At 41.9% G+C, this 13,616-nt stretch overlaps 1 protein-coding gene across 1 annotated transcript; it reads left to right on the forward strand.

The window, feature by feature from the left end:
- The first annotated feature begins 385 nt into the window (after window positions 1-385).
- On the forward strand, window positions 386-12,979 carry si:ch211-153l6.6. Its single transcript, XM_042428093.1, has 9 exons — window positions 386-517; window positions 5,789-6,188; window positions 6,510-6,731; window positions 6,840-6,985; window positions 8,117-8,331; window positions 8,499-8,708; window positions 9,508-10,070; window positions 11,087-11,178; window positions 12,672-12,979. The coding sequence occupies exons 1-9, from the start codon at window positions 386-388 to the stop codon at window positions 12,762-12,764; spliced, it is 2,073 nt and encodes a 690-aa protein (XP_042284027.1). The 3' UTR covers window positions 12,765-12,979.
- The last annotated feature ends 637 nt before the right edge of the window (window positions 12,980-13,616 follow it).

Consider the following 13,616-nt stretch of genomic DNA (forward strand, 5'->3'; position numbering starts at 1 on the left):
AGAGAAAGAGAGAGAGAGAGAGAGAGAGAGAGAGAGAGAGAGAGAGAGAGAGAAAGAGAGGAGAGAGAAGGGCAGAGAGAGAGGAGAGGGATGAGAGAGAGAGAGAGAGAGAGAGAGAAGGATACAGTAGAGAGAGAGGGATGACACAGAGAGAGAGAGAGAGAGAGAGAGAGAGAGAGAGAGAGAGAGAGAGAGAGAGAGAGAGAGAGAGAGAGAGAGAGATGTACAATAGTCTGCCAATACAGATTTATCTCTTCTGCTCTAATTCACCGGCAACATTATAGCACAGGTCGATATCCATCCTCTCTCTCTCTGCCTCTCCCCTCTCACTCTCTACCTCTCTCCACATCACACACATACACGCGCAGCAGCCGTCAGCTCATATATGCGTCCCTCCTCGCGCCAGCGGGTGGCCGCCTGGCTGCTCGCGCTGCCGTTGGGGAGAGGTGGAGAGGAATGCGCGCGCCGCGGCCGCCTGGAGATGATCTCGTTTTGGCTGCTGTGCTGGAAGCTGTTGGTAGGTAAAGAAACAAATCAACGACATACGTCAACAACGTCTTTATAACAAACAACAACACTGTTCACGGGGCGTACGGCCTCCTCCTCGTGCGGTGGAGATTTGGGGGACGATTTTGGCGGCCACCACGTAGCCTATGCGCGAGGTCTATGCGCGAGGTTTTGGCGTAGCTTCAGCTACCATGAAAGCCCGGGTTTCTTGGCTTCTGTGTTTGCGCTTATCTGTCACGATTTTGGTGCTTCGCCCGATTTTAGGATGCTGCCTTATATAACACAGTTGGCTCTCATCTCATAGAGTATAATACTGTTGCAGAACAGAATATTATCATTAAAATGCAACTTTCTTGGATGATGATGGATAGAATAGACCAGACTGGAATGGAACAGATAGTTGGCTGTATAGAACATTAACTAGAATACAATAGAATACATCAGTGAATTGTTGAATGCTTAGTGATGAAGCGTCATGCCTTCACTTCTTCTCATCTTTGATGGAACACATTATGCTTAAAGCTGTTCTGTAATCCTCTCACCACACACACACACACACACACACACACACACACACACATGCTGAGGTGTTTGATGAAATGATGCTGTCTCCAGCTGTTGAGGGGCAAACACAGGCTTGAGACTCAAATTGAATTCACTTTGCAGACAATTTTGAAGAGAGCAGCTTTCATATTATTCAAAATATACAGCAGCCTGTTTCTTCTTGTTTTGGATTTCAAAGGAAAGTTTTGCGAGATGACAGAGGTTAGAGGTCCACCAATAATCCAAAAGGTCGCCGGTTCAAATCCAGGCAGGCAGTGATCGGGACTGTGGATTAGAGCTGAGAGCTGCTGCACGACTAATAACTCTTCAATCCGTCCCCATATGTTGGGAATACTGAGAATATCTGAATGCTTGCTGTGTTGAGAATAAATTGATTGAATAAGCAACTATACATTATAAGTGAATGACCGCTGTATATGTGGAACCTGCATATGTATGTTTCATGTTTAGATTTCCTGCGGCTGTACATGTAAATGGTGCAATATATAAGAATCAGAAGTTCCTTCTCATTAATGACACTAGTGGCCATTAAGTGAGCTGCAGTCAGCATCCTGTTCCTCAAACTCGTGTGTGTGCTTGCACTCTGTCAGCGCAAGCGAGCAGCAGCACTAACATTAGCCAGCTAAAACCACAATAGCACAATATATTTTACATTTGCAGTAATATTAGCTTACCTGTCTAATAGGAAGACAGCTGGTTTGTGGTCAGACGTTTGCAGACTCCATTTCTAAGCTAACGTTAGCTAGCGTTGCACCCGGTTGGTGCTGCAAGCTACTTGGGAACATGCATAAATGTCACATCTTTTGGATTTTCCCAGTAAAACTGTCCTGAGTTCTTTACATAGAAATCAGTCCACAGGCTGTTATAGGCAAGCGAAAAAGTCGGGGAAGGTCTCCTTTTATTATGTCTTCACATTCTGTTGATAGTTTTAGTTGTAGTTTAAACTAAAAATTTTACATAATTCTTACATATTGCACCTTTAAAATAACATTCAAAATCAGGTGGTACCAAGATGCTCGAAAAAGCTGAAAAATCATTGACTGTTATGCAGTTTGTTATAAGTGAGAATGAAAAAAAAAACAGCAACTACAAGTATACATCTTGTAATTCAAGGTTATATGAGAGGGAGACAGATGTTGACAGCTGTTAGGCGACAGTTGTTGTGCAGTCTAGCATAACTAAATGTAATCTGAGCCAATGCTCATTGGGGTATTTCTTCATTTGTTCCTAACTGGTATGGACAGATGACCAGATAAACTAATCATGGGCTGGGATGAGATTTGTTTTGACTGCACCACACTTCCAAAATCTCCCTCCCCTGTCTCCCTGCCAGGATAGAGATTTTAGAGTAATTTAAGGTTAGAGCAGCAAAACTGTCCAATAAGCCTTTCCTACAAAGAACATTCTCTCTTCTCAAACACAGGCGTAACTAGTTGCATTCCATTTAGGTGTGGCAGTCCCAGTGCTTTTGCTCATGCTTGATTGTGCATGCTGGATCACAGTTATGGCTTACTAGCACACCAAAATAGCACAGAGCCAACATTAATGCCGTTACTTACACCTGAGTTTTTCCTGCTATGACAAGTCAAAATGCCTGCTATGAGAAACAAGCTCTGTGGGCATCAGTGTGGCTGCTGTTATAGCTTTGAATTCAGCAAAAAAAGAATGATGCCCTTGTCTTTTGAGATCAGTTTTTGCTGTGAGATTAAAATCTGGAAAACACCCAATGCAAATTGATTGAGCCCGGCAGATGTGTGTTGTAACAGTCAACAAGTTAAGGCAGTGTCACATCAAAGTTCATTTCCCATTCATTTTATTAAGGAAGGGAGCGAGACACGTTCAATTCCAGTCATTAATTGATCCCGCCTTGTTCACCTTACACTGAGTTCAGTCTGATTGAACTTTAACATATGAAATCCCGAGACTCACTGATGTTGATCCAGTTGATGGGAGGGTGGTATTGACTGTTTCTATCCATATTTACATAACTGTGTGATGAAATAAGCTGGAGAGTGTGAGGGAGGCTGCATGGATGATTGTGAATGGTCACTGACAGGATGGCCACAACAAAGGCTGTCTCTGAAATCACTCCCTATTAGCTTTGTAGTGCACTACATTTAACTTACACCTTTTTACTTGAGTGTCCTGATTCTCAGAAAAAAAGTGTATGCACTATTAAGTGCCCATAAACATTTCTATAATTGAATAAAAAAGTAGTGTGCATTGCATGTGTATAGCTTTTTGCTAGCAATGATGATTCAAAATCTCAATTTACCGCTGTGTTATTTATGGAAAAGGGATTGAGTGGACAAGGGAGTGATTTCGGATACAGCTGTAGTCTTTTATCAAAGTGCATCATTTTGCTAGTCTGCTAGCCACGCTAGCTCCATAGCATACATACATATTTTACTGCACCACATGCTTTTTGCCATAGAGCGCAAGAAAACTTGCCTTGTTAATTGCAGTTTGATGAGGCAGACTGTTTATGTTGACTCACTGCCTCTCAAAACTCCTCAACTGTCAACAACTGTGTAAATGAGGCATAATGAGACTGTCCCCACCAAAATACATCAGCGTCAATCATTTGTTCATGCTCTCGAAACAACCTATGCACATTTACATATACGCACATAACTTTGTGTATCAGCTACAGTAACGAAGGCGTAGTGAGAACATACAGAAAGACAACATCTCAAGAGCAGAAGGCTCAAACATCACACTATTTTATGCTTCTGCTCAAGATGAAACAATCCTGTGACACATTTTGTTTCCCATCAGTTTGTAGTTTTAAAAGCCAGTCGGGCTCTTCATAAAAAATGCATCACTCAGTTTCTACATGGAAGCTGTAAAAACTGTGCATGGAGGAAGACGTTGGCATGTTCTAGGTGCTTTGGCAGTCATTCAGTGTTTCTGTTGACACAAATGTGTGTGTCAGTGATGCAGAAGCATTACTAATCTTTTCACAAATGTTCTAATTTTGTCCTCCGAGGCTGGAGTGCATTATACAATCACTTTATGCTTGTGTTTGTATGATTTTTAGGTTAGTAATCATCATACTTCCATATGGACCAAAACTTCATATACATCTTGTCACATCAATATGAATATCATGCGACTCAAGAAGTGCAACGTATTCAGCAAAGTCTGAGAACTGTTTCTTCGATGTGAAATGAGTGTCTCATCAAACATTGCGACTTCACTGAAAGAGATCTGACTTCAGCAGCTTGCCTCCCTCTGCATCTATACTTAGTGTTCCCATAGCAACACCTCCCGTCTGTCACCAGCACATGCCTGGAACGACAGACCATAATAATCTGCTAACCCACTCACAGCCAACGCAGTATCACCATGGTAACAATATGAAGGCTTGAGTTTAGCCCTTCAAACATTTATAGGGAATAAACGATGTTGATGAGAGTGGTGAGACTGAACTAAACATTTAATTTGCAGGCTGGGAAATAAAAAAAGGTGAACGACACTAAGATTCTCCGTAGAGCTGTGAGGTAACTGCAGAGTTGGTAATAATCGTCTGTGAGTATATCACTATGAGCAGCCCCTTTCACATAGTTATACATCTACAAATGTATACATATACAAAAGTGCCCCTTTATGTGAAATTCTAAGTCAGAATTTTGATTTTCTAACTCAAATGTATGGGATTAGAAGCCAAATTTATCAGATACCAAGTCAAAGTGTTGACTTTCTTAGTCAAAATCTTGATTTGCTTACTAAAAAGTATGAAAAGTTTGTATACTAACTCCTAATCATCAGATGATAAATCAAAATTTCTATGTTTCAAGTCAAAATTACAAGATAGTCAAAATGTTGGCTATTTTAGGTATTTGGCTGGCAATTTTCAATATTTTTCTTATTGTCAAATTTCATGTGCAGAGCCAAACCAACTATGAACTCATCCTGCTTACAAGTATTGTGTGAGTATTCAAAGTCCGATATATCATATTCCTCTGTGCTGTAGAACTCCGTTGTTGTCCAAAAACTGTTAAAAACACATAAATGAGCCACTTCTGCACTGGGCGATGTGTTGCTTGGTCCCTGAGGACAGTGGTTATTGTAGTTTGCTTAGACGAGAAGAGAGAAAGAGTTAAAATAGTTAGTTTGTTGTGCTACATAAACACAACCTCTTAACTTTGTTTGTTCTTTGCAAAATTTATATTAAAGTACATATTCTCATAATATTTACAATATTATGTGATAATATTTGGGAAAACAGCCTCAATTCAAGGTCCCTTTTTTGCATGATCCAGAGCTTTTGACCTTATCATAAAGTCTTAATCAGCAGATCAGAATCAGCTTCAAACTTTCCTTTATTTTGAGCTCTTTTAGGACTTATTGTCTATATTTATATTCCAATAATGACAGTTTTAACATTTACAGTTCCTTGACAACTGGGCAAAGCTCATGATTAACTGATGTCATAATTAGAAGTGATATGGTCAAAAGCTCTGGAAGAAATGCTTAAGTGGACCTTGAGTTAAGATTGTTTTGTCAGCTACTGTTCTTAGGTCAAGAATTAACTGTCAAGCTCAATATGAGATGTTCATTTTGAGTTAGTATGTAATCATTTTGATTCAAAAAGTCAAGTTTTTTTTTTATTTTTGTCATCCATCTTTTTTTTTTCCTGGCAGGAATATACTTCCATACACAATGTTTAAAATGTATTAGTAATCAGGTTATAATTAAGTGTATGTTTCCACAGAGAGCCACAGCTGGGCTGAGGAGGACAACAGCTGAGCTAACGGACGGTAACCAAGACAACGGTAGCTCCAGCAACAATAACCCTGTCGACGACTCTCCTACTCCTACGCAGCCAGCAGATCCAGTTACCATGGAGATCAGCTCATCACCACTGCCAACAGACCTAGAAAGAGATAACTTAGTTAGCTGCCTCAGCCAGGAATTAGAAGAACTCCATTACCCAGAAGTCCATGGGGTGCATCAGTCAATCAGTGACAAGCTGGAGGAAATAGAGGCTGCCGAGGGAGAAAATGGAAAAAGAGATGAAGATGAGTGTGACTATCTTGTTTTTGAGATAGGACGGCAGAAGAAAGGAGAGGAAGGAGGTGAAAGTGAAGGAGGACAAGACACAGAGAGAGGAGGTGAGGAGGGAGAAGAGGGAGAGAGAGGAGAAACAGATGGAGGAGATGAGGGGAGAGAAAAAGTAGAGGGAGAAGATGGAACTAGAGGTGAAACAGAAGGAGAGGATAAGGGGAGAGGAGAAACTGAGGGCAAAGATGGAGGGACAAGAGAAATAGAGGGAGAAGATGGAGGGAGTGGAGAAAAATTAGGAGAAGATAAGGGGAACAGAGACACAAAAGGAGAGGATGGATGGAGAGAAGAGATGGTGGGAGAGATGAGAGACAATGCTCTGTCAGAACTCCTCTTCATCTCTAACAGTGCACTGTGTCCTCCATCGTCAGAGCCCCGTGTTTTCAACTCAGATCCTTCAGAGCAGCCTGCAGCCACCATGTTGATGGAGGCCTGGGGTCACGACCTCGGCAACAGAGATGACCTAAGCGACGGTCACCTTAGCGACTGCCTCCAAGCAGAGCTGGCCATCGTCTACTCGGACAGCGACGCCGGGGAGGATCAATGGGCAGCCTTCGCACAATGTGAAGTCACCAACCAGGAGGAAGCCAGCGGTAGAATTCAGGATGGCATCTGTGATGGAGAGAGCAAGGAAGAGGAGAGAGGAGGAGAAGATGAGGAGAGAAGGGAGGAAGAGGATGAGACAGAGTTCACAGAGATAGGGACAGAAGAGCAGAGAGAGGAAGAGCAGGAGAAGAGGAGTGGAGGTAGGAATGATGATGAGGAGCAGATGAGGTCGAGGAGAGATCTTTTCCTGCGATCTCCTTCTGCCAGCTCTACAGCCAGCTCCTTGGACCCCGACAAGAGGGTAAGACTCAGGTTCTCATTAAACATTTCAAGAAGTAACTTTACATTTTATATTTCCCAACAGTAAATTAAAGGCAGATTTTATACCACCTGCTTTTTATGCCCAGCCCAGAAGCCTAGGAATAATGTTCTTTACATCAGTTTATGTTCAATGCGCAAATAATTCAATGCAGTTCATTTTATTTTACCAGGATAATCCATTCGGTGTTGTCACTGATGTGTGACCATTACGGGCAGATGGTGGAGCTCACCTAGTCAGATCTGCTGTCTTTGAGTGTAGTCACAGTTTTGAAGTCAACTGTCAATACACTAGAAAACAGTGTGTTCTTTATGTAGAGGGAGACTCTCAACAGACTGCTATGACCTGCAAGGTGAGGGTCAGTTGGGATAGTCTTGTTAGCTTGTCTACTTGTACTGTAGAAGTAGGGACACAGTGAAGAAGTACATAATACAACTGTCCCAGAAAGGAAAAGGAAAAGTTAGTAAAACAAACACAAAACTGCAGTAAAGCTAGCAAGTAAGTTCTTGCAACAACATTTACATTAGCTTGCAAGCGGTAGTGCTAGCTTGCACATTTATATACACACACCCCCAGCCTTTACCTGAGGTCGAAATGCTGTCATGTTGAATTAAAGACCAATGGGATCATTTTAGCAGTATTTTTTATTTAAAGCTTTACACTAGCAGCAAATCTTAGCAAGTTTCCAACCAAATGAAGATGCTACAGTTGTTTGAATATGAGGCCGTCACATCCATGATGACTGATGATGATATAGACACCACACCTGCATACAGTTGTCTTGTTCTAGCATTTTTAAATCACAGGTAAATATTAGGACTGCCCCTTGAAACTTGATGATTAAGAAAATTAGAGACCCCAGTGAAAATGTCAAGTAACCATTCTTTAATTTGCCTTGAAATCATGTGTTTTTGGTTTAACGCTGCTAAGTTTCACAAGTCTGGCCTCATATCAAAGATAGTCTAATTATCAGTTATTGATGGCCAAAATGCCCAAAAATGATTTTTCTATGGTAGGTTTCTTGAAATGTATGTTATCTCTGGGAGAGTGAAAACTCTTCTTCATATTTATTGTGATGCTAAAACTAATCCTGAGCTCAATCTGTTCTGTTAGGTTCCTGTAGATTTCTGTATCCAACAGGACACCCACAGTGAAAATGTCTCCACTGAGCATCTGGACTTCCTGCTGGCCCGCCAGCAGTGGAAGAAGATGGAGGACGAGGTCAAAGGTCAGCCTATACCCAAACCGGGGCTCAGAACTCAGGGGAGCTTCCAGGGCACCCATACTTCACTGTACCCCCCTACTCGCAGCCCGCGACTCAAACACAGGTAGGACACATACTGCAGGTACTGTTGCTTTCCCTTTGTCACATCTTGTCAACACCAGCTGCCAAGAGAGCTTGTGCAACATTTTAATGACATAACTCTTGCGTCTCGTTGGCTTTTAGTTTGAGCTCATCTTAATTTGAGCTGTGTTTACTCCTGTTCTGTCAAAGAGAAATCCATGCCCCTGTGCCCAGGGAGCCCCCTCTATCTTCCACCCTGTCCCCCAGTTCAGAAGACTCGGGCCTTGATGACTTGTCATACCGCAGCCCCCTAGAGGACCCAGAGAGCGCTGTTGAGAGAGAGATCCGGCTGACTCTGGAGAGAGAGGAACGGCACCGCAGGGAGAGGGGTATAATTTCACATGGCTTGACTATACCCAGGTAAGAACAGAATAAACATACAGTGCTCTTACTATGCTACTGTCATTGTCAGTGGACTTCTTTTTAAAACCATAAGTAGTTCTTCAGGCTTGTCTTCAGATCCTTGTTTAGCAGTATAGTCTTTGTGGTAGATCTGTAGTCAAGACCATTTTTTTTCACCTGGGGGCAGCAGAACAAGTTGTAAACACAACTTTGATATATTATCACCTAAGAAAATTTCTTATGACGAATGTGTTAGCAGACAGATTCCTATTTACACATTCAGCAGGGACAGAGCAACATTAGCATTCATTTGGAGTTGTGTTTCTGGTCACCTGAGGAAAAAAATCAATATTCACTGGTTTTAGCTCTGCTTTGGTCTCCACCAACTCCTGAGAAAAATATCTGGCTCTTTATCAGCACTATGTTCACAAGCTATATGCTAACTTTGCCTGTTGTCTGTCTGGTGCTGGGCAGGTAACATACAGTGGGGCTAGAACTTTTTCTCTGAAAACAGTTTGCAGATTTTAGAGCAAAGTTTGAAGGCCATAAAACCAAGACAATTGGCTAAAAGAGGCTGAAACACTCCATAGAGCTGAGAGGAACTGTGATAATTGGGTTGGGTTCATCCTTTCATTCACCTTTCATTTGATCCATTGTTAACATAAGTTTTTTTCTTTTAGTGCAGCTTTAAAAATATTGAATAACACATCCAAATATCCAAAATAGGATCAGCATTCAAAAAGCTCCACATTGTTTTGCTCTATTGTGAGCCATAAAATTGTTTCAGACTTGTTGATTGTGACTTTTCTGTTTTCAGACCATCCACCCTGCAGACAGGGCGATCTCCACCCCGACCTCCAGCCTGCCGCACCCCTACTTTGTCCATCTCTCCATCCCCGTCCTGCTCCTCTTCCCTTCCCCGATCTGTCTACCATGAAATGACAGCCAATAATGTCATCATCCTGGAACCTGACTCCTCCAGCTCTGCCTCCAGGAACCGTCTCCTGTCCTCCGCCATTGGCGGCCTCTCCGATTGGCCGACAAGTCTGGATGCCATGCCCTCCGCCAATGTCATTGTTGTGGAAACCTCCAATCTGATTATTCGCAGCGCTTCCGAGTTCTGCCTAAGCTCCGCCCCTGTGTCCATGGAAACGCAGGAGAGTACTTTCTCATCCAATCCGTTTTTTAAGCTGCGCTCCCTCAGCAGCCAGTCACTGGTGGAGCAGGAGATCCGCATGGTAAGGCAGAGGGAGGAGGAGTGGAGGAGACAGAGGGAGGAAATGTGGAGGAGGAGGAGAGAGGAGGAATGGAGACGGGGGAGAGAGAGGTACGACACTGTTCTGGTGTCTCCGGGCCTGAACGATAACATCAGTTACAACGGTACGTAAAGTCACACCCACTCGTCCAAGTGTCGGTAATATCTCTGGGGAATGAATGAACACACCAGAAACATTTCTGTTGTGTTTTAGTTTAGCTCAAATGATTCAAGCAGGGGGAATTTTTAAGTGACAGGTAACCAACTGAAGTGGACCAACGGAACCGATTTTTCCATTTGATTTAACCATTCCCCTTCGTGGCCATATTAATGGTTGCCATTTTGTATCCCTCGTCTTATTTCAGTGAATTTACAATTGGGAATTCAAAATAGTCAGTAATAATTCAAAAGCTTGCATGATTGTGTGTTTTCATCATTCTCAAGCATTTGTTATACAGAACACTATTCTATATCAGATACAGAGCTGTGGAGAGTAAAGGGCAATCCAAGTATTTTTGTCACTGAGTCATGGTCCGTTTTATGAAATATGAATCCACACAAAGACTCCGGCTTTGAGATGCATCTTTACAGGACCCCCCACATTTTTTGACTCTCCTCAGTGGTGAATTTATTAACACAATCTTCATGAATAATGATTGATCAAGGCCCCCGTTTCCCTTTGAGCTTTCCAGTTCCACTATACAGTAGGCATATTTCTCTGTCAGTTAACATGAACTTCAAAATAAAATCAATGATTCAATGAGTTAAAACAATACTGTTTTCTAAATCTATACTCTTAATGGAGCCTGTGTAACAACATTTGTCTAGTAAATTTCTGAAATTAGTCACCCCTGTGAAGACAGTTTGGCCAGTGCTGTTCTCTCAGGTCCTCGGGAGCAGCTGAGGACAGCTGGTTCTGAGGACACAGATATCTAAACTGAGGTTGGAGCCGCTGTTTAGTGAAAGGATCAACCCATCATTAGTGCTTACGCGCCACTGATGTCTTGCTTTTGATGCAGATTCCCAGTAATAAATAAATAAAAACAAATCTGGTATCTGTCTCAGGATTATCCTATTAAATGATAACTCTGTCTCCCTGTGTGATTAAACTGTCTCTCTGTTCCATTTATTTTTATTTCAGTGCCAGAGGTTGCAGACAGATGTGTCTCCTCTCCTTCCTCCCCCTCCAGGACCCGCAAGATGGAACGATCCAGTTTGTCTTGCGACCACAAGGTTGGCTGACACACACACACACACACACATAAATACATGCACACTCTCTCTATCTATCTGAGGATAAACTTGCCTGTGGCAGACTTGATGTGAGAAGAGGCAGACTAGATGATAACACATTTACACTGACACCTCATGCCAGTTAATTGCATTGGTATGAGTAGGTGTGCTGATATTTATTTACCTGAATTTGACTTTACTTACCTGATTGGACAAACTGTAGTTATTCTGAAGGTACTTGTTTATCTTCCCAGCAGCAGCAGTACTCCCCAACTCTGACATTCCAAAACAAGTTAATAACTTGATATACAGTAAAAATGACTGCAAAAGAGCCCAAACTATGGCTTTGTAAATGAAATACTCCTTGGCTGAAACACAAATTTTGAGTTGTAAACTGTGTTGCAGGTGAGTTTGTCAGCAGTTATGTACTGTATAATCAGCTTCAGTTGAAGCTTCTTCATCAGGCACTCAAAGACTGAGTGCCTTATAGCTGCACTAATTGATATTTTTTGTCCACATGGGGGCAGCAAAATAAGCTGAAAAAACAACAAACGATCCAATATGCACTCTATTTTTGGCTCTGCTTTGGTCTCTACCAACCCCTGAGAGAAAAAAAACTTGCTCTGTAGCTGCTAAATGCTGCACAATGTTCACCAACTAGGCACTAACTTTGTCTGTGCTGGGCAGATAGTGTTCAGTGGGTTTATCAGAGCTTTTTCACTGAAAACAGCTGCTGCTGCTATGAGGTCGATGGGAGCTGAGTTTGTGGCCCGTAAAACCAAAGCAATGAGCTGAGAGACTCAAATACTCTGTAGAGCTGAGCAGAGCTGCAGAGTGATCACTATGAGTAACCCTCTTCACTTATGCATAGTCATTTGATCCTTTGTTTATATAAAAATATTTATTAGTGCAGCTTTAATCACATAAACAGTATACCAACGAGCAAACATTTACCTTTATAATAATATTCTGTTCATTTAAGGTAATATTTACTCAAACATTTCATGTCCTTCCTGATACAAACATGCAATATAATGACTTTTGGACTGTACACTGTTACACTACAGCTGATTATATTTCACTGTATTGGATTGCATCATGTATCAGTACATTGCATGACAATCATATTCAGTTTTTTTCTTTTGCGATTTCCATGTTGGATAATTGATTTCTTCCTGTATTCATTCATTCATTTGTTACCTTTATTAATTGTGAACTTTCTGATTTGTTAATCAGTTAGACTGATTAATTTGTTAATCTATTAGTTCACAATTTAGGAAATGTATTCATCATTTGGCTCATTTTTCATCTATCCATTACTCCTGCAACCATCCATCCTTCAATTCCTCCAACCGTCCCATCCTCTCTTCTTTCTTCATTTTGGTGTATCCATCCATCATCCATCCATCCATCTGACCTTCCATCCGACCATGAAACTATCCATCCATCCATCTTGGTTCCAGTGGTTTAGCTGAATCTCCCCCTCCCTCCAGTTCCCCCCTTCCCTCTCTTCGGTGCCACGACGACAGAATGCCATGGCACAGCGATGGGAGGCCTCCCTACTAGCCAATCAGAAGAAGGAGTGAGCTACGAGACAGCGCTCGACTGACAGCCATTTAAAGGACCAGTGTGTAGGATTTAGTGGCATCTAGCATTAAGGTTGCAGATTGCAACCGACTGGATACCCCTCATCCCCCTTTCAAGCATCTAAGGGAGCCTACGGTGGCCGGGCTACTGAAGAAACATGGCGGTGCAACATGGCAGGCTCCGTGGAAGAGGACCTGCTCCCTATGTAGATATAAAGGGCTCATCTAAGGTAACAAAAACACAATGATTCTTATTTTCATTGGATTATAAACTAATTAAAACATATTAAGGAATATTTTATTCCATTTCTGTCAAGTTCATTCTGCTAGATGCCACTAAATCTACACACTGGTCCTTTAAAAGCCAAAACGATGTCCTGCACCTCTGCTTCTTCCTTTCTTTGTCCAGAAAACATACAGTCCTGTCTGTCAGCTGCCAATGTTTATTGCAATGTTTGTCAAAACTGTGGGTTAGACCCCAGATTGGGTCAAGCTAGTTTTCTGTGGGCTGCCATATGAGATGAGAAGAGGACTCTTTTTGTTAGTGAGCCTGGTTTCAAAGTGCAAGTGAGTTTTCATAACGTTTTAATGAGTGGATAACTGGAGGAGTCCTGTTTTGAGAGTTAAACTGGTCTTTTGCATGATGTCTGAAACAGTATAACCATATGACATAATGGAACTGCCTGTCATGTCACAGTATAAACATTTTCCTTGACGGGAGGTGTATTGGATCAATAAGTAAGTATAAAATTGCAATCATAATAATACCACTGTTTTTGACATGTGACCCATATTTTATGTAAACTCTGGTAGCGCATGTCAAAATCTGCAGTATTCTCCTTTAATATTTAC

This window comes from Thunnus maccoyii, chromosome 12 (genome assembly GCF_910596095.1).
Source record: "Thunnus maccoyii chromosome 12, fThuMac1.1, whole genome shotgun sequence".
In the NCBI taxonomy this organism is placed as follows: domain Eukaryota; kingdom Metazoa; phylum Chordata; class Actinopteri; order Scombriformes; family Scombridae; genus Thunnus; species Thunnus maccoyii.

What these genes read in the sequence shown, in the direction of transcription:
- si:ch211-153l6.6 (XM_042428093.1), top strand. Translation starts at nt 386, where the DNA reads ATGCGTCCCTCCTCGCGCCAGCGGGTGGCCGCCTGGCTGCTCGCGCTG. An exon ending in CCTTGGACCCCGACAAGAGG is followed by an intron (nt 6,986 to 8,116) that starts GTAAGACTCAGG and finishes CTGTTCTGTTAG; the next exon opens with GTTCCTGTAGATTTCTGTAT. An exon ending in CATGGCTTGACTATACCCAG is followed by an intron (nt 8,709 to 9,507) that starts GTAAGAACAGAA and finishes TTCTGTTTTCAG; the next exon opens with ACCATCCACCCTGCAGACAG.